The 21061-nt window shown below is 44.0% G+C and overlaps 1 protein-coding gene across 4 annotated transcripts; it reads left to right on the forward strand.

Moving 5' to 3' along the window:
- Window positions 1-9692: 9692 nt before the first annotated feature.
- Window positions 9693-20493, forward strand: TLR2 (toll like receptor 2). 4 transcript variants are annotated; one of them, XM_025439170.3, is made up of 2 exons: window positions 9693-9710; window positions 17932-20493. In XM_025439170.3, exon 2 carries the CDS (start codon window positions 17948-17950, stop codon window positions 20303-20305), a length of 2358 nt encoding a protein of 785 aa, XP_025294955.1. In that variant the 5' UTR covers window positions 9693-9710; window positions 17932-17947; the 3' UTR covers window positions 20306-20493. The 4 variants fall into 4 exon arrangements, with proteins under 4 accessions (XP_025294955.1, XP_025294952.3, XP_025294953.1 ...); XM_025439167.3 differs by having other exon boundaries at window positions 9706-9821; XM_025439168.3 differs by lacking the exon at window positions 9693-9710 and adding an exon at window positions 10182-10306.
- Window positions 20494-21061: the final 568 nt, after the last annotated feature.

Raw genomic sequence — 21061 nt, forward strand, 5'->3', positions numbered from 1 at the left:
TTTTGGGTGAAATAAAATGTAATTAAAATCAATCTTACCTGTGTCTTACTAACTTTTAAAAACATAGCTACTAGAAAATTTAAATTGACCCTTGTAGCTTGCATCCGTGGCTCCCACTCTATTTTCATTAAACGGAGTTGCTCTAGATGCAGTGTGACCAAGGGGGTCCAGAGAAGGTGGAGCGGATCTGGAGGTTGTTGCTGTAGTCCAGGCGAGAGGCAGGCAGCTGGAACCCGGATCGTGGGAGTGGCCGTAACAGGAGTTGGGTGGGTTCCCGGTAAAATCAGTAGAACAAAGTCCTGTCGCAGAAGCATCTGGATGAGTGGTTGGTGCCACGTGTTGGCATTAAGACCTCTAGAAGAGGACTGGCCCCAGCGAGAAATACCATAAGCTCCGCGGTGGCTGTGTTGAGAGATTGTACTCTGGGACACCCAAGTAAGACAAATGTCTCAATGAGGCTTGGATGACATGTCTGGGCAGGGGACTTACCTTTGAAAGGGGCACTGGCACGTGGATGGGCACGAATGAGGTTCCTTAGGAAGGGAGGAGCGCCCTCGCCAGTGACGAGGGGCCTGGGACCTAGACTTGGGATACGGGCTGGGGAAGGATAAGTGTGAAAAGGAGAGTTGAAGAGGAAAACTAAGTGTGTGTGGTCATGGAAGCAAAGGGGGAGAGAATGTTTTGATAAGTCAGGAGCGGTCAGTAATGCCTCTGTCAGGACAGGTCAGGCAACTCGAAAAGTAAAAAATACCGGGAGTTAGCAACCTGGTGGTCATTGATAACACTTGCGAGGGCTGTTTGGGGTGATGGGGGTGGAAGCCGGGCTGGAGAAGAGTGCAGACTGGGGGGAGGTGAGGAAACAGGGCCAGACAATATAGAGTTCTTTTCAGATTTTGGACTATGAAGGAGGGGAGAGAGAAAGAGAAGCTTGAGGGAGATGATCTTTTTGTTGTTTGTTTTGTAAATAACTGGAAGAGACTTGAGCAGGTGTAAATTTGGGTAGGAATGGTCTAGTTGAGGTGGAGTGGCAGGGAGGCCGAGGGGCAGAAGGGATAATAAGCAGCCGTGGCCCCTGAGGACGCAGGGAGGGATAATGTTCCCTACTGGACTGGACCAGAGGGGGCCGACCCACCTCGCTGGGGTAGGAGGGAGCAGGATGGGTGTGGATGGAAGTTCAGAAGGGGGAAGTGGAGGGGATTTCTTCAGATGGCTTTAACGTGCTCTGTGAAGAAGTAAAGTCATCCCTGAGAGGATATGAGGAGCCAACGATGGTCCGTGACGGGAGGCGTGCGCTGAAAGTGTCTAATGTGGTGGAGGGTGCAGGTGACTCAGGAGACACAGGAGAGAAATGGAGAAAGAATGCCTGCTATCCCCTAAGAAAGCAGGCAGGAGGGGACACTCAGGTTTGGGACTGTGTTCTATAGGAGAAACATGAGAAGACACAGTGGTAGCTCTAGAATTTCTATCTGGCAGAGCAATCTGACTCAGGGGACGGAGGGCTGGAAGCTTTTTGTGTAGTATTTTACAGGCTATCATAGTGAGAAAACACAAATTGCTCATACTGAAGAACAGGGAAGCCTTGTGGAGACTGGGGAGGAAGTAAAGCCCTGGTCTTCAACCCCGTGTTTGGTTAACACCAAACGAAGGTGTTACGAAGATTGTGAACAAGAGGGACTGTGCCCGAGGCCTCCTGCTGGCACCCCACCCCAGCTGGCATGAACGTTCCCACTATCTGTTGGCCACACCCAGGTGGGTTTTTTTCCCCCCTATTAAAAGAAGGAAGGAGCTCTTTCCTGGTGAATCCAGAAATTTCTGGGCCAAGTATGATTCTCCATATGGTACTGAGAGAATGGGAACCCCAGGGGCTGCTGACCCTTCCATCTGTGAACGCCAGCTTGCACCATATGTGTGTCTCAATCTGCCCCAAATGAGCAAGGAAGAGGAGGAAGGAGACGACAAATGGATTGGGGAAAGAGGAAGGAAATCAGTGAACTCTGAGCAAGATGCAGGAGGCCTCAGTTAGAGCTTGGACGACTGTATGGCCAAGGTCAGGGAGTGGCGGGGGTAGCGCAGAGGGGAAGCTTCTGGGAGGAGGAAGTAAAGGGACCCAGAGGCTTTGGGAACAATGAAGCCAGCTGGGTGGCTGCTGGAAGATCTTGGTAAGAAGTCGTTGAGCCTGTGTCAAAGTCTTCAACAAGTGACAGGAAGGGACCAGGCGCTCAGCAGATGGTGACAGACGCAGGAGGCCAGAGGTCAAATGGCGTGACAGGAGCTCAGAGCCCCAGAAACTGGTTTTCTTACAGAGGACTGGGGAGGGAACAGACCGCGATTCCCAGACGTGGCCGGGGAACAGGCCCACGAAACGACAGACTAGTCTCATCATCTGAACCGGGTTCAGCACAGATCTTTTCAGCGATCTGGGGGGGCTAGAACCGTAGCGTGGCAGATAATGCACACACGTGCACACATGTGCACACCCGCTTGGCTCTGTCCCTGTGACACCGGCAGGACACCCCTGAGCCGCTGAGTGTCCAACAGGGCACTGACTCGGGAGACAGGAGGGGAGGAGCGCAGTGAGCCTGGGCAGGAACGAAGGACTTGGGGGTGGGTTTGGGTTTTGTTTGTTTCTTTTCTCTTTTTTTTCTTTTCTTTCCTTTCCTTTTCTTTCTTTTCTTCCTTTCTTTTTCTTTTCTTTTCTTTTTCTTTCTTTTTTTTTTTAATGACTTTAATTTTATTAACGTTGGCTTTTTAAAATGTCCTTGAGAATTTTTGTCTGTGGAGAGAATTCAGAAATTTGCTTTGGCTTTGTGGTTAATACCTAGATTACTAAATTTACAACGTGAAAAACCTTGTCTTTCTTTAAGGTTTTAGGTTTGACCAGCTATTTATAAATCTACCAAAATTTATGTATCACTTTAAAAAAAAAAGATTTTATTTATTTGAGAGAAAGAGAGACAGAGAGAGCACAAGCCAGAGGGAGGGGCAGAGGGAGAGGGAGAGGCCGACTCTGCTGAGCAGGGAGCCAAACACGAGGCTCAATCCCAGGACCTGGGATCACGACCTGAGCTGAAGGCAGATGCTTAACTGACTGAGCCACCTAGGAGCCCCTATATATCACTTTATTTATTTATTTATTTAGACTTTTTTTTTTTTTTTTTTTAATTCATGAGAGACACACAGAGAAAGGCAGAGGGAGAAGCAAGCTCCCTGCAGGGAGCCCGATGCGGGACTCTATCCCAGGATCCGGGGATCAGGACCTGAGCCCAAAGCAGATGCTCAACCGCTGAGCCACCCAGGCGTCCCTATATATCACTTTAAAAGAGACTTTGGCTTATGTTTGTCCTATTTACAAACATAGCTAATCTCTAAAATAGTTCAAGCTAATCAAAATAAATAAATAGAATAGCTCAAGATAGATTCATAAATGTAATATATTTCATCTCCTCTTTAAATGTCTCTGTTGACTTAACGAAACTTCCCTGAGTTCTTCAAGAACTCTTACATAACTAATACCCTTATGGCGAACTTTCAATCTTTCTTAAATGTTTCCATATATAACAAGTGATCAATCCGCGTTTCTACAAACAAAAATTTCAACTTAAAAATCACAAGTATAAATGAAGTATACATTTTATTTTTTACTGAGGTGTAATCGACATCCAACACGATATTAGTCTCAGGTACACAACACAGCAATTCCACACTCGGATCCATTGCAAAATGGTCACACAGTAAGTCTAGTTACCATGGAAAGTCACCTTACAAAGTTAATAAAGTATCGTTGACTATAATCCCCATGCTGTATCTTTACATCCTCGTGGCTTACCTATTTTATAGCTGAAAGTTTGTATTTCTTAATCCATTTCAACCCTGCCTCCAGTCCTCCCTCTCCTGTGGCAACCACCAATCTGTTCTCTATATCTGAGTCTGGATTTTTTTTTTCTTTTTGGATTCCACATATAAGTGAAATCATGCAGTATTTGTCTTTCTCCGTCTGACTTATTTTACCTAGCATAATATCCTGAAGGTCCATCCATGTTGTCACAAATAGCAAGATTTCGTTCTTTTTTATGGCTGAGGAGTATGTCATTATACACACATATGCCACATCTTCTTTACTTATTCACCCATTGATGGACATTTAGACTGTGTCCAAGTCTTGGCTATTGTAAATGATACTGCAATGAAATGAACGTCAGGGTGCACATATTTTTTTGAAATAATGTTTTCATTTTCTTTGGGCAGATACCCAGTAATAGAATTGCTGGATCATATGGTATTTCTATTTTTAGTTTTTTTGAGGAAGCTCCATACTGTTTTCCACAGTGGCTGCACCCACTTACAGTCCCGCTGACAATACATGAAGGTTCCCCTTTCTCCACATTCTTGTCAACATTTGTTTTTTTGTTTTGTTTTGTTTTGTCTTTTTAGTAAGTCTTTCTGACAGATGTGAGGTGATAACTCATCATAGTGTTGAACCATATGATGCTTTATAACAGGACTGAGCCTAGGAAGGCAGTGGTCACATAGCTCACATCTGTGGGTTTGAGTCATATCATGAGTTCACTTTTTCATCTACTGGAAGTCTGCAACCTCTACCCATATTGCCACACAACATGGTTGGATTGAGCAGTTACTTAATTTCAATGAATTTTCCAAGGAGTTTCAAAGAAGTAGGAACTTGATAAAAATCCTGCCCTCTTTTCATACCCTTTCTGCCCAGTAAGACCATATAACCCTTACAAACAGCAAAGTACTACCAGTTGTTCACCCACAATTTTCTTCAACTATATGTTCGGAAGTCAAGCACTAAATTTCTTCATTCCCATCTTTAAAAGAGGGGAGCTGTTGTGTGGCATGGTTAGGAAGTCAGGGCGAGGAGCCCCTGGTCAGACTTCTCTCCCCTACAGTCCCACTGTGTGTCTGCAATGGCCACTTCAGGTGTTTCTACTCCATTTCTCCAGACCTAACTGATGTTCTAAAAAGGCAGGTCAATTCAACACTCGACAACTAGTAGTTGATTCATGCCGTTATGCTGTGGGGGCTGGAGATACTTCACTGCAGAGGGAGAATAACATTTGCACCCTCATGAAATTTACAGCCAGCCTACATTCAGCCTACGTGTGTAAATTTGGAGTCTCCTTTACTATCGCCTAATGGAATTCTTACAATAGATGAAAATCATTGGCCTGGTCTTTGACAGTCTTGTGTCTTTGGCCTTATCCTGTAACAACTTACTTTGTATATTATCCTCATGGTTTGGTCCTTTGCTTCTAGGATAGTCCACCAAAGAACTTGGAGGGGAAGTATCTTTCTCTCTTCTTCTTCTGTATCCCAAATATTCCCCAAAATATTTATAAATTCTCTACATTAAAGAAATAACAGGAATTCTATGGACTTTCTGTTCTGAGTTAACTTAACATTGATGCTTCTAATCCTGAGATACATACCAAGAAGCCTGGAGTCAATGTAGAAGATCAGCAGATTGGGCCAACATATGAGACAGTCAATTTTATTTGGAGAGGTTTTCATTAATTTCCCTCCCTCCTTCCCTCTTTCCATCCAGAATGAACATTTAAATAATTCTGCCAAGAATATCTTATTTTCTGGCATCACTACAGTATGACGAGTTTAGTCCTTGAACAGACTTTGTGGAAGTTGGGTGTTGAATTGCTCTGAACAAGCCTGGAGTGATGTTAGGAAGATGGCAAGCCGAAAATGAGCATTACAGAAGGGATAAAACTATCTGAATACAATATGAGAAGATTCTATGATACTATGTTTTATGATATTATATTATTTCTGAGTTACTTAAAAGATTTAGTTTTCTTTCCATCAATAAATATGTTAGTTAGAGCTCTTTTGGTTGTGAGGGAAATCAGGATCAACATATTAAGGTAAAGGGAGATATTTTATAAGTGAGTGTATTTATTTTGCTTGATTTGCTGGAGACGTTAGATTTTTCTCCTTCCTTCTCTCACAGGGCTAGCAAAAAGGCAGCTCCTCTATTCTGGAGGCCTGATGGGTCTATCCTTTGCTCTAGGAGAGGAAAAAAAAAAAAAGGATCTTAAGAAGTTAGTTATTGAGATAATTTATGTCCAATAGAGTTTATCAATCTAAAGATACAATTTGATGGGCATTGGCAAAGACATGCAGGGCGTAACCACCACCACTGTCATGATGTAGAACATCTCCATCATTGCCAAAGTTCTCAGATGCTCTTTGTGGTCAGGCCCCTCCTACCACCTGGCTCCCTGGCACCTCCTGGATGACCTTTTGTCATGGTTTTGCTTTGTGTGGCATTTCCTGTAAATGCACTCTGTTTGTGTCTGACTTCTTTCACTTAGCATTGTGCTTTTGAGATCCACCCATATTCTTGCATATATCCGCTCTTCCTTCTCGTTGCTGAATAGAATTCTATTGTAGAGCTATGCAACAATTGTTTAAATTTGTTCACCAGCAGATAGATATTTGGGTTGTTTCTAGCTTTGAGCATAGTACATGACTTTGTGTGGCCTTACATTTTCATATCTAGAAGGTAGATACCCAAGAAGACGACTGCTGAGTCACAAATTAAGTGCATATTTAATTTTAGAAGAAGCTGTCAAACTTTCCCAAAGTGGGTGTACCATTTTGCATCCGCCCAGCAACGTATGAGAGTTTCAACTGCTGTACATCCTTACCAACACTAGGTATTGTCAGTCTTTAATTCTTGTGAGCTCATAGGGGTATCTCAGTGTGGTGTCTTCCCCAGTTTTATTGAGCTATATTTCATTCATATCTTTGTATTAAATGTGTATAACATAATTTGATAAATGTCCATACTATGAAATGATTACCACAATGTCTAGTTACCATCCGTCACCTCACATAGCTGTGTTTTTTCTTATGAGATGAGAACTTTCAAGAACTATTCTCTTAGCAACTTTCAAATATACAATAAAGTATTTATTAACTATAGTCATCATGTTGTAGATGACATCCCTGAACTTATTTATCTTATAACTGGAAGTTTGTAGCTTTTGATCCATATGAAGCACTTTTACCCTGAGAGGTTTTGGTTGATCTTTCAAGGTTCCAAAATGTTGAGAAGTAAGTAACAGAAAAGAACCCTACAGTCAAGCCCATGGTGGGGGGGTTGGGGGAAGGGGAAACAACCAAACAACGAGTATTAAAATGAGTTAAAGTAATAAAATAAAATTAGAAAATTAGTTATTGGAAGTAGAACTGGAAGACTGTGTACCTCAGGAAAATTATGAGAATTTTTTGAGATGATGGAGCTTTAAAGACATGCTTTTATATTAATTAAAGATATTCACAGTTGAAATTGCCAAAGTCGGCTTGATACCGTAACTTCTGTCACAGTGTTTTAAATCCCCAGGGTAATTGGATCTCAGTGAAAACTTGATAGTTGAAGTATAACTGAAACATTCAGTTTATAAGGATATCTGACACTCCCTGCATATCTCGAATTTTAGACAAAATAACCTATAAATTGTGGAAAATGTTACTTTAGAAAAACCCGACTAATCTTAATCTTGGTAAATGTACACTTGGTTCTTAACACTTACCAGTGGCCAGAAAAGTGGAATACTCAAATTTATCCAACAAAAATTCTACAATTTAACCCACAGTGTTTCCCAGACACTAGGCATAGGAGATGTTAGCAGTATCTCTTCGTTTTGCCACAATCTAAAGAACTTGGCCTTTTCAGGAATGTGTTGACGACACCATCAGATATTTCCTTCTTCTTTGAGAGTAAGCAGGCAAAGAACACTTTCTCGAAGGAGCAACTGGATTCCTTTCACAAGCTGCAGACCCTGGAGGCCGGTGGCAACAACTTCCTTTGCTCCTGTGAATTCCTGTCTTTCACTCAGGAGCAGCAGGCCCTGGCGGGGCTCCTGGTCAGCTGGCCAGAGGACTACCTGTGTGACTTGGCTCCCGGCTTCTGAGTTCCACTGGGTGGCTCTGGTGGCCCCTGTGCTGTGTCCTGCTCCTGCTGGCCCAGGGGGCTCCTCCCCCGCCCCCCAGACATCTGTTATGATGCCTTTGCTTTACAGGGAGCAGGATGCCTACTGGGTGGAGCACCTTCTGGTCCAGGAGCTGGAGCACTTCCACCCTGGGACTTTATTCCTGGCAAATGGATTATTGACAATATCACTGACTCCATCAAGAAGAGCCACAAAACCATCTTTGAGCTTTCTGAAAACTTCACCCGTTTGATGAGAACAGTAAGTGAAGCTGCCATTCTCATTCTTCTGGAGCCCAAGGAGAAAAAGGCCGCCCCCCAACAGGAAGTGTTGGGGCTGAAGAACATTATTCTAGTTTTATAAATGAAATATTCTCAGTTTTCAAAGCCTGGTTCTATGTGGATTTAGGGTTTTGCTATTATTTCGCACAGGCAGTATTAAGTACATTCTTTAAAAATTGCAGATGATTCATAAATCCGTTCAGAATAGACAAATTTTGAAGAATGGGCATATGTGTTTACAAAGCTCTATAAAATAGTTCTGGGATTATGTTAGATTTTCAGTAAGTGATTTTTGACAGGTGTACTTGCTATTATTTTATTTAACTATTGCAAGTCACTTTATATGAAAAGGAGACTGTGAATTTTGATAACTTCATTTTAGAATTTCAGCCACATGCTCAAAAATATAAATATCTACCAGAAGTTATCTTTTCCCAAACACCTTTTCATATTCTGCACTCATTTTCTGACTCAACAAATCAGTTTTGTAGTAAGTTGTAGAAAATCTTATGGGAAACAAAAAACAGACTGACTAGAGTCTCAGAGTCTAATCTGGGTTTGTCACTGAGCTGTGAGCCGTGCAACTTGAGACAAGTTCTCCAATCACTTGAGCTGAAGGTGTAATAATATCAGAGCCATTTATTTCACATGTTATTATGAGATTCAGATGAAAAGACGTATTTGAAAGTGCTTTGGAAATGTTTATGAAGCTTTATGGTATACAGATAACACTGGCAATAACTTGTGGGTAAATAAATGAGTTCCACCTGACTTTGCCAGAACATTCTAATTGGCTTTGGGATTGCAAAGCAATAATATCAATCGAGGCAGTTCGATTAAAGGCATATGGGGAAAGAACAGAGATTTTTTAGATTTGGCGGGGGCGGGGGGGGGGCGGTATTGGAAAGAAGTTTTCTTAGGTACACGCCCTAAGAACTCATGAGGAAGAGAGGTGGGGATTCACACAGTTACCTGTAGGGACAATCAGGCCCCACCCTCTGAAGTTCACCTTCATGCCTACGGATGAAGTTTGCCTGGATGCTGGAGCCGGTAATGAGGATTAGGGATGGGGACTAGGGCAAGACATAGCACCCTGGATTTAGGGTAAAATTCTCATTCCAAATCTCAGTACTGCCCTATTTGCATGGCATTTCCTCCGTGTGAGAGGAGCAAGAGAGCTTCCTCGGCCTCAATTTGTAAGGATCAGGTGTACTTATGAATAGAAGCAGCACTCAGTGAATACTACTAAGGCAGTTTGATTTTTTTTTTTTAAAGATTTTATTTATTTATTCATGAGACACACAGAGAGAGGCGGAGACCCAGGCAGAGGGAGACGCAGGCTCCCTGCGGGGAGCCCGACGCGGGGCTCGACCCCGGGGCCCCAGGATCGCGCCCTGGGCCGCAGGCGGCGCCGGACCGCCGAGCCCCGGGCTGCCCGAGGCAGTTTGATTCTTAAAAGGTAGGTCGTCCCCCTTGTAAACATTCTTCACTAGTTTCTGTGACACCGAAGAAAAGCCAACCCGAGACTTTTGGGAATGACGGGGAACGACCGGGAAGGAGCCGACGCAAGGTGCGGGCCTGGACTCAGTGTGGGCTGCGGGCGGGAGCCCCCCGGCGGCGGGACCGGGCTGCGCGGGCGCGGGCCGGCACCTCGGGGCCTCCCCTCCCTCCCCCTCCCTCCCCCGTGTCCTCCCTCCCCCCCCCTCCCGGCCGCGGGCAGGCGTCCTCACCCGCCGCTCGGGCAGGGCTCGGGTCCGTGGGTGCGGGCGGCGGCGGACGGCGGAGGCCGAGCACGAGCACGAGCACGAGCACGAGCGGCGGATCTGGGCCCCAGGCCGCGCCCCCACCGAGGGGGCCTCGCCGGAGCTCCGGGGGCGCCTGGGGCACTCGCTCCGCCCGCGAAGCCTCCCCGGGCCCCCCCCGCCGGACGCCCGCCCGCTGGCCCTCGGGGTCCCCGCCCCCGCCCCCGCCGGGAGGCACACCCGCCCTGCGCCCTGCGCCCTGCGCCCAACCCGCCCGGTGCGCCGCGTCCGGAGGCCGCTCGTCACCTCCCGGGTACGTCGGGCCGCTCGGCCCCCGCGCCCCCCGCGCCCCCCGCGCCCCCCGCGCCTCCCGCGGCCTCCCCGCGCCGCCCACCGCCCGGGTGCGCGGGCGTCCAGGCGGGCCGGGCTTCCCCGCAGCGCCGCGGACGGCGGGGGGCGCGGGGGGCGCGGGGGGCGCGGGCCCCGAAGGACCGACGCTCTCGTAAGCCCTCAGCGCTCCCCCCCCAGCGCCCCCCGGCCCGCAGCGCTCCCCGCCGGCCCCCAGCGGCCCCCCCCAGCGCCCCCAGCGCCACCAGGGTCGGTAAGGACTTTGGGGGGCGCGCTCGGGGCGGGGGCGGGCGCGGGGGCGGGCGCGGGGGCGTGTCTGCGCTCCCGGGTCTCCACGGGGACCACACGGCGCAAACCAGGGTTCATCACTGTGCGGAGAAGCGGGGAAGGGTCGGGATTCGGGGTGTGCCCATGCCCAGGAGCCTCGCACCGTAACCCCAGCCCGGCCTCTGCGCGGCGGGGGGCGAGTGTGAGCGGGTGTGAGCGGGTGTGAGCGCGAGAGCTTCCCCCCTCCGCGTTCCTCCACCCTTGAAACGCCCGAGTTCTGTCTCCGTTGAGAAAGTAACTTAGAGCACGTAAGCCTAGACGAGTTCTCTAAGTAAGGAGGCCCTGAAGTTCCCCCTCTAACTTCTCCAATTTCCTTCAATGAGAACTGTTGAGAACCTAGACGCAGCCCGCGGAGTGGTCTTACTGTTTTGTGTTTTGTGGGGAGAGAGATTGATGGACGGATGGATGAGGCTGAACAGCTCAGCTGGCTGAGATGGCGCTGACCTTGCGGAAGGTCTTGTCTGCGCTGTTACTAACTCAGATCTTCACCAAAAAGCAACTGGTTGATTTGAAAGTAGAGACCAAAAAAAAAAAAAAAAAAAAAAAAGGAAATGACATCCTATTTGAAAATGACTTATTCACCGATATTTTAAGTTTCTTCCTGTTCTAAGCAGAGAACATTTGCATCTTTAAACTTCTTTGTTTTCATCATTAAACTTCTTATGATGCACTTATTTTACAAAAATTGCCAGAAGGTTACAGCATGACTTGTACGTTTCTAAGCTATCAGTTCATTTTTTGTATTATTTTCTTTAAGAATTTGGCTTGGGTGGTTAGATACCTTGTTTTGATTTTCGTGATTGAGTACAATTTATGATTAAAACAGAGTTGTGGGTATGATCTTTTTATAAAGATTTCCTAATAAATATAAGTTGTATTTACTCCTCATCAAAAGACTTGCTTGGGGGATCCCTGGGTGGCCCAACGGTTTGGCGCCTGCCTTTGGCCCAGGGCTTGATTCTGGAGTCCTGGGATCGAGTTCCCCGGTCTGGTTCTGCACATGGAACCTGCTTCTCTCCCTGCCTGTGTCTCTACCACTCTCTCTCTTTCTCTATCTCATGAATAAATGAATAGAATAGAATAGAATAGAATAGAATAAATGACAAATGCTTGTCAAAATTCTGTTTACTCCCACATCATATAAAATTTATATTCCTTTTTCCTCATACTAAAAAGAAATGCCTGAGCCTTTGAATGCTGTCTTCTTTCTTATTAATTATTAAATTTAAAAAATGCAATCATTGCTTCTTGCTGCCTACTCTTACCAGGTTTATTCTGCAAATTGCGGAAGAACATATGTTTTGGGTTACGTCTTTCAGTGATAGACTCGGGCTAAAAATTCTTTTTTTTTTTTTTTTTTGTTTTGTTTTTGAGTGTCTGAAAATGCCTGCCTCACCTTTACTCTTGAATGATAATTTAAATGGGTATTGCCATCTAGATTGGCAGGTGTGTCTTCTTTGCCCTTGGAGAATACCATTACATTATTTTTGGGCAAAGTGAGGAATTTTTTTCTTTTTTTGCTGGAGATTCAATATTCATTTAAATTTAGCACCTTATTTTTTTCCCAATTTGAAAAAACTTTGAGTTACTCTGTCTTTTGATAGTTGGACCCGTAGCAGCATACAAGATAGGCTTTGAATTTTCATTTCTTATGGAGGATTTCTAGTAGGTTGGCTTTCAGCCAGGGCCAGAGGGCAGAGATTTGTTTTAGATCCTTATTCACATTAGGGGCAGCTGCTTTTTCCCTGCCGGTGTACTTTCAGTTTCTGACTGCACATTGGGCCCTGAGTCCCTTCTCCACTCCTGCTTCACCCAACCATCACAGCCCCAGCCCTGATGTGGGTATCTGGTCGTGGTTTTGCTGGGGGCCACAGGGCTTCAACTTCCTGTCAGTTCTCAATCAGTAGATGTGCACAGCACAATGCCAGGCTTACCAGTCAGACTGCTGTCTTTTTCTGGATCTCAGACCAGTAATGCCTCAGCATTTTGTTACTTTTCTGAATTCTTTTTTTAAAAAATATTTTATTTATTTACTCACAAGAGACACACAGAGAGAGGCAGAAGGAGAAGCAGGCTCCTTGCAGGGAGCCCAATGCGGGACTTGATCCCAGGACCCTGAAATCATACCCTGAGCTGAAGGCAGACACTTAACCACTGAGCCCCAAGGTGCCCTAATTTTCTGAATCTTTAAGCAGATGATTTTATATTTTGTCTAGACCTACCACCCTTATTAGATATGACTCCATTCAGTCTAACTGGAGCCATTGCTCTTCTCTTTCTCAGTGCCATGCCATTGCATAGAGGGGAAATGGGAGGAGAGAGATAAGACTTTCATCTTCAGTGTCAGATTGGTAGTGGTAGTTTTAATATCATTAATAATTAATATTTACTGAAAAGTTACCATGCAGTAGGTACCATGTAATATGTGGATGAACATAGCCCAAGATCCCTGCTCTGATTAATTTTACAGTTTAAAGACAGAAGGCTAGGAAAAATTTAAAAATAGATTTATCTGACCTTTAAATATTAGCTGGAAGCTTGTATGGATTTCTTAAGATTTGTGCTATTTATTACAAAATGATCAAGTAAATTTTGGTTGCCCAGGACAGTAATACTAAGATGATTTTTTTTCAATAATGGATTCAGCAGAAAGACAGTGGGATAAATATAGTACCAAACAGTATTCTTATCTCAACTTACCCCTGTCACTTTTAGAGATGGGGACAATGTTGGATCTATGTTCTTTATGGGTTAGTTTCCATTGCCTGCTAATTTTTGCTCTTCTCCTGGTCATTATTTTGCTTCCTTTAGTACCTGGTTGTTTTTTTATGGTGTACTGGACATTCACTTTGAAACATTTTTTTGTAGGAAGAAATTTGAAGCCTCAAATAGTAGTATTCTCTTCTTTTTTTTTAAATTTATTTATTTATGATAGTCACAGAGAGAGAGAGAGAGAGAGAGGCAGAGACACAGGCAGAGGGAGAAGCAGGCTCCATGCACCGGGAGCCCAATATGGGATTCAATCCCGGGTCTCCAGGATTGCGCCCTGGGCCAAAGTCAGGTGCCAAACCACTGCGCCACCCAGGGATCCCAGTAGTATTCTCTTCTAGAGAAAATTTCCCTTTGCTTCTGCAGGTATCTGAGCACTAGAATTCCAGAAATCATCTTAATCCCTTTTCAGAGCCTGAGACTGCCTGAGCCATCCAGATAAGTCAGAACTGTGCTACAATCTGTGTAAGGGCTCGGTTTCCCTTGGTTCAGTTCTGCCTTTCCATCTGTGATTGCCCCAGACCTTAACCTTACATATACTCTGTGTCCTTCAGGCTGTCAGAGTGTTGTATGGCCTATTGGATGAGGCTTACTATATTCAAGGTGGTGGAAGACAAGATTGAAAATATTGGCTGAGAACTGGAAACTATAAAAAATGACATACAGATGGAGAAAAGAACCAAATAGAAGTTAAATAGGTGAGAATGGCAGTAACTGCAAAATATAAATGCTGTGGCTGGATCTAACAATAGATTAAACACAGCTGAAGAGAGGAGAATAAACTGGAAAGTAGATCAGAAGGAAATATCGAGACTGAAACTTGAAGAGGTGAAATATAGAAAGAACAGAAGAGAAGGAGGCCTGGAAAATAGAGCTAAGCTAGAGCTTAGATGAAAATTTATAACCTTAAATGTATATATTAGACATGAAGAATGGCTGACGATTAATGAGCAGGTGTCTACCTTAAGAAATTAGAATAGGAACAATAAAATAAATCTAGAGGAAGCAGAAGGAAGGCAATAGTAATTTAAGAATAGAAATTCATGGAATAGAAAGGAAATAGAGGATCTATAAAATGAGAAGCTGGTTTTTGAAAATGCTAGTAAAAAATGATAAACCGCTGACACTGAAGACAATCATAAGGCACAAAAAACTCATCTAAGTTACAAGACAGGACATTAAAATAGTAAGATGAAAAAAATAAAATAAAATAGTAAGATGATATTCTAAGTAACTATGTCAGTAAATTTGCAAGTTTAAAAGAAAATGTTCAATCCCTTGAAAAACACAATTTACCAAAGCTGACAGATGATGAAGAAGAAAATCTGAATAGTTTCATAGCTGTTAAGTATATTTAATGAATTTTATAAAAACAAGATAAATATACAAATAATAGCAATAAATCTTGCAGGCTCAGAAGGTGGCATTGGTGAATTCTACCCACAGAAAAGAAAGGAAATGTATAGGGCAATTTTACTCTGAATATAGATGCAAACGTTCTAAAGGAAATATTAGTAAACAAATATACCCAGTAAAATATAAAAAAGGATAATATGTCCAGACTAACTTGGGTTTCTTCTAAACAATTCAACATTGTCTCAACACTAAATTGATTAATGTGAGGAAACCTGTGTTATTTCAATAGATATAGGAAGACAAAAAAATTTAATAAAGGTCAACATTCAGTAATCAAGAAAACAAACTAAAGGTATACGGATTGGGGGATCCCTGGGTGGCGCAGCGGTTTGGTGCCTGCCTTTGGCCCAGGGTGCGATCCTGGAGACCCGGGATCGAATCCCACGTCAGGCTCCCGGTGCATGGAGCCTGCTTCTCCCTCTGCCTATGTCTCTGCCTCTCTCTCTCTCTCTGTGTGACTATCATAAATAAATAAAAATTTAAAAAAATTAAAAAAAAAATAAAGGTATACGGATTGGAAAAATAATAAAGAGAATAGCTTCATGATAATATAAAAAAAGGCTTTTAAAACAGACCACAAAATCACTACTAAGAAACAAAATAGAAAATGTTTAAGAACATCTGTTCATCAAAAGATTCCACCAAGAAAGTGAAAAGGAAAGCCACACAGTGGAAGAAGAGAGAGGCATACCTTGTTTTATTGCATGTGGCAGATACTGTGGTTTTTTGTTTTTTGTTTTTTGTACAAATTCAAGGCCTGTGGCGACCCTGTGTTGAGCAAGTCTGTTGCTGTCATTTTTCCAACAGCACTTGCTCACTTTGTATTTTTTTTTTAACTTTTATTTATTTATGATAGTCATACAGAGAGAGAGAGAGGCAGAGACAGAGGCAGAGGGAGAAGCAGGCTCCATGCACTGGGAGCCCGACGTGGGATTCGATCACGAGTCTCCAGGATCGCGCCCTGGGCCAAAGGCAGGCGCTAAACCGCTGCGCCACCCAGGGATCCCACTTGCTCACTTTGTATCTCTGTGTCACATTTTGGTAATTCTGGCTGTATTTCTAACTTTAGTATATTCATTACGATGATCTGTGATCAGTGATAATGACTCACCGAAAGCTCAGATGATGGTTAGCATTCATTAGCAATAAATCCTTTTTTAAATGAAGGCGTGTGCTTGTTTTTGGACATTGCACATTTAACAGACTACTGTGTAGTACAAACATAGCTTGTGTGTGCACTGGGAAACTAGAAAATTCATTGGACTCTCTGTATTGTAATAGCCATTTTATTGTGGTGGAGCCAGACCCACAATATCTCTCAGCAATGCCTGTATTTGTAACACATGTATCTTCCGTTTTGAGAGTATACATTTTTATTTTCATATGTATGTAATATTTATAATAATTATTATGTTATAATAGCAACAACCCAATAGAAAACAGTAGGCCAAAAACTGAAAGAGGCACATTACAACCGAGAATTCCAAATGATCATACACAATATGATCCTATATGCAGATGTTCAGGCTCATTATTAGTCCAGGAAATAAAATTTAGACAACAGAGATTACACTACCTACCTACCAAAATCGCTAAAATTAAAAAGACTGGCAGTACTAAGTGGTAGCAAGATAGAAAGCAATTGGAACTCTCATACAGTGCTGATGGGAACGCAAACTATGGTTTATCCATACTAGGAAACACTGTGATCCATTGGGAAAGAATCAGAAAAGTTTCTATATGTGAACGTAGAAAGATGTCAAGTTATATTGTTAGGTGAAAAGTGAAAGTCTAGAATAATTATGCATGGTAGGTATGGCCCCATTTATCTAAAAGAGACAGGAGGGGGTGCAAAGCAGTTGCATTGGTGTGGCCATAAAGATTCTGGCTGCAACAGCTATTAAATTTCCAAACCAAGTATGTATTAATATTATTTGTGTTTTAATATCTGTTCCTACAAATTATACAGCCTAGGCCTTTATAACCTCAGATTCTGTGGGTGTGGGAAATTAATTTTACCCATAAAAAGTTTTGTTCTTGGGGTTATATTTTTTTTTTAAATTTGTGCAGTTTATGCAGTGAGTAAATACAGACAAAGGAGTACAAAGCATAAAGAATGAGAGAGCTGAATAGAGCCAAAGAGGGATACAGGGCCCAGAAAGAGGGCAGAGAGAGCAAGCGAGCGAGAGAGCTAGATTCATGACTGGAAAGAAACCAGCAGCGGTGGAGACCATGCAAACAGCTTTATTTCCCCCACATTCATCTGAATAGCCCATCCAGACCGGGGCACTGCTTTCTGCACTTCTCTGCAGGAAGAGAAGGTTCTGATGGTTGGTCTGATTGTCCCTCGGCCCAGCAAACCACCTTGCTCTGCCTGGAGTTCCCAGCATCCCTCCTGCCTGCTAGTAGTTAAGTGTCAGACAAGCTGGAGGAGCATGGGAACTTTTTCTTTTGCCACTGGAGCTGTGTTCAGTGAATAGTTGTCCCGCAAAAGCTGTGGTTGGGCTCTGTGACATCTCTAACTCATGGGGGCACCAAGGCAGGGAAAGAGTATGCTTATATCCAAGAAGGCTTGAAGCATAGGAGTAGGTGATTATAAATCCATACGGTTAAGCCTAGCTCACTTTTTTTTTAGATTTATTTATTTATTTGGGAGAGGGAGGGAGAACATGAGCATGAGTGGGAGGTGGGGCGAGGCAGAGGAAGAGGGAGAGAAGCAGACTCCCCGCAAACCTGGAGCCCAGTGCAGGGCCTGATCTCAAGACCCTGAGATCATGACCTGAGCCAAAGGCAAGAGTTGGATGCTGAACTGATTGAGCCACTCAGATGGTATAGGGCTTCTAGGTCTTGGCACAGGGGCAAGATCTCTGTGCTCATGTTGCTGGATGCACCAGGGAATCCATTTTTTAATCCCCATGCATACATTCCATTTGCCTTTCTGTTATTTCCTGGTAGGTAGGTGTGTGTGTGTGTGTGTGTGTGTGTGTGTGTGTGATGCCTTACAAAACATTTCTCAGGAACTGGAATCATAATAAACTGTCGAACACAATCACTCATTTGAACCTCTTTTATTTGTAGGTTGGATCACTGGACAATGTCACGTGTTTTGTGGACATTGTGGGTTTTGGGGGCTGTAACCAACCTCTCCAAGGAAGAGGCCCCTGACCAGTCTTCTTCTCTGTCCTGTGACCCCACTGGTGTCTGCGATGGCCGCTCCAGATCTTTGAACTCCATGCCCTCAGGGCTCACAGCAGCTGTGAGAAGCCTTGACCTCTCCAACAATGAGATCACCTACATTGGCAACAGTGACCTTCGGGATTGTGTGAACCTCAAGGCTCTGAGGCTGGAGTCTAATGGAATTAACACAATAGAGGAAGAATCTTTTTTTTCCCTGTGGAGTCTTGAACATTTGGACTTATCTTATAACCTCTTATCTAACTTATCATCCTCCTGGTTCAGGCCCCTTTCTTCATTGAAGTTCTTAAACCTACTGGGAAATCCTTACAAATCACTTGGGGAAACACCTCTTTTTTCTCAGCTCACAAATCTAAGAATTCTGAAAGTAGGAAATATCTACAGCTTCACTGAGATTCAGGATAAGGATTTTGCTGGGCTAACCTTTCTTGAGGAACTGGAGATCGATGCTTCAAATCTCCAGAGGTATGAGCCAAAGAGTTTGAAATCGATTCAGAACATCAGCTATCTGGCCCTCCGTATGAAGCAGCCTGTTTTACTGGTGGAGATTTTTGTAGATCTTTCCAGTTCCTTGAAACATTTAGAACTGAGAGATACTCATTTGGACACTTTCCACTTTTCAGAGGCATCCATCAATGAAACACATACGTTGGTTAAAAAGTGGACATTTAGAAATGTGAAAGTCACCGATAGAAGTTTTACTGAGGTTGTGAGACTGTTGAATTATGTTTCTGGAGTGTTAGAAGTAGAGTTTGAGGACTGTACCCTTTATGGGCTCGGTGATTTTGACATACCTGATGTGGACAAAATTAAAAATATAGGTCAGATAGAGACACTAACAGTACGGAGGTTGCATATTCCACACTTTTACTCATTTTACGATATGAGTAGTATATATTCACTTACAGAAGATGTTAAAAGAATCACAGTAGAAAGCAGTAAGGTCTTTCTGGTTCCTTGCTCACTTTCACAACATTTAAAATCCCTAGAATATTTGGATCTCAGCGACAATTTAATGGTTGAAGAATACTTGAGAAACTCAGCCTGTCAGCATGCTTGGCCCCTCCTGCAAACCTTAATTTTAAGGCAAAATCGTTTGAAATCCTTAGAGAAAACTGGAGAAACTTTGCTTACTTTGAAAAACCTGGTGAACCTTGATATTAGTAAGAATAATTATCTTTCTATGCCTGAAACTTGTCAGTGGCCAGAAAAGCTGAAATGTTTGAACTTATCCGACACAAGAATGCAAAGTATAACCCGTTGCATCCCTCAGACACTGGAAATTTTAGATGTTAGCAATAATAATCTCGAGTCATTTTCCCTGATTTTGCCACAACTTAAAGAACTTTCTATTTCCAGAAATAAGTTGAAGACTCTACCAGATGCCTCCTTCTTACCCACCTTACAAATTATGAGAATCAGCAGAAACACAATAAACGCTTTCTCGAAGGAGCAACTGGATTCCTTTCACAGGCTGCAGACCCTGGAGGCCGGTGGCAACAACTTCCTTTGCTCCTGTGAATTCCTGTCTTTCACTCAGGAGCAGCAGGCCCTGGCCGGGCTCCTGGTCGGCTGGCCAGAGGACTACCTGTGCCACTCCCCCTCCTACGTGCGGGGCCAGCGGGTTGGGACCGCCCGGCTCCCGGCTTCTGAGTGCCACCGGACAGCTCTGGTGGCCGCCGTGTGCTGTGTCTTGCTCCTGCTGGTCCTGCTCACGGCGGGGGCGTGCCACCATTTCCACGGGCTGTGGTACCTGAGAATGCTGTGGGCCTGGCTCCAGGCCAAAAGGAAGCCCAGGAAAGCCCCCTCCAGGGACGTCTGTTATGACGCCTTTGTGTCTTACAGTGAGCATGATTCCTACTGGGTGGAGAACCTTCTGGTCCAGAAGCTGGAGCACTTCAATCCCCCGTTCAAGTTGTGCCTTCACAAGCGGGACTTTATTCCCGGCAAGTGGATTATTGACAATATCATTGACTCCATCGAGAAGAGCCACAAAACCATCTTTGTGCTTTCTGAAAACTTCGTGAAGAGCGAGTGGTGCAAGTACGAGCTGGACTTCTCCCATTTTCGCCTCTTTGATGAGAACAACGATGCTGCCATCCTCATTCTTCTGGAGCCCATTGAGAAAAAGGCCATCCCCCAGCGATTCTGTAAGCTGCGGAAGATAATGAACACCAAGACGTACCTGGAGTGGCCCACCGATGATGCTCAGCAGGAAGGGTTTTGGTTAAATTTGAGAACAGCAATAAAATCCTAGATTCCTTCATGAAAGGCTAGTCTGGGCCTGGCCTTCATATCACTGGTTGCAGCTAAGTCCGCTCTGACACAGTTGTCTCTCAACTACATGAACGCACTGTCCTTTGCAGACTTGCTTACTAAAGCCACTACTACTGTTCATATTTTGTCTAGAGTGCTGTCTTATAAAAACTACCAGATGGGAAAGAAGAGGTTCTTGGTTTTTTCCTTATCCTATGAGATAATCATGATCCAAGTCCACTGTTGACGTCAGAATTATCTGTAGTCATTGGCTTAGTTCATCAGGAAATAGCACCAATCAGCAGCCTTGCTGATAAGATAAACAGCCGATTAACACACCTTTTGTATGTTATATGATTATATATGGTATTCTTATTAAAGTCAGCTAGAAAAAAGAAAATGTCATTAAGAAAATCATAAATCTGGGGATCCCTGGGTGGCTCAGTGGTTTAGTACCTGCCATTGGCTCGGGAAGTGATCCTGGAGTCCCAGGATCGAGTCCAGGGATCGAGTCCCACATCGGGCGCCCTGCATAGAGCCTGCTTCTCCCTCTGCCTGTGTCTCTGCCTCTCTCTCTCTCTGTGTCTCCCATGAATGAATAAAATCTTTAAAAAAAAAATCATAAATCTGCATAAATGGGCCCATGCGGTTGAAACCAGTGTTGTTCAAGGGCCAAGTGTAAATAAAATACTCAATTTAGAGGATTTCCAAAGAAGCTCCCACATCCCTGAGTCTGATCCTCCATCAGCATTTAACT

The sequence above is a fragment of the Canis lupus genome, chromosome 15, assembly GCF_003254725.2.
Source record: "Canis lupus dingo isolate Sandy chromosome 15, ASM325472v2, whole genome shotgun sequence".
NCBI classification, from domain to species: domain Eukaryota; kingdom Metazoa; phylum Chordata; class Mammalia; order Carnivora; family Canidae; genus Canis; species Canis lupus.

Coding starts and splice junctions, on each gene's coding strand:
- TLR2 (XM_025439167.3), top strand. CDS start 9,787: ATGACGGGGAACGACCGGGAAGGAGCCGACGCAAG. Junction 9,822..17,931: donor CGGGAAGGAGCCGACGCAAG/GTGCGGGCCTGG, acceptor TTTTATTTGTAG/GTTGGATCACTGGACAATGT.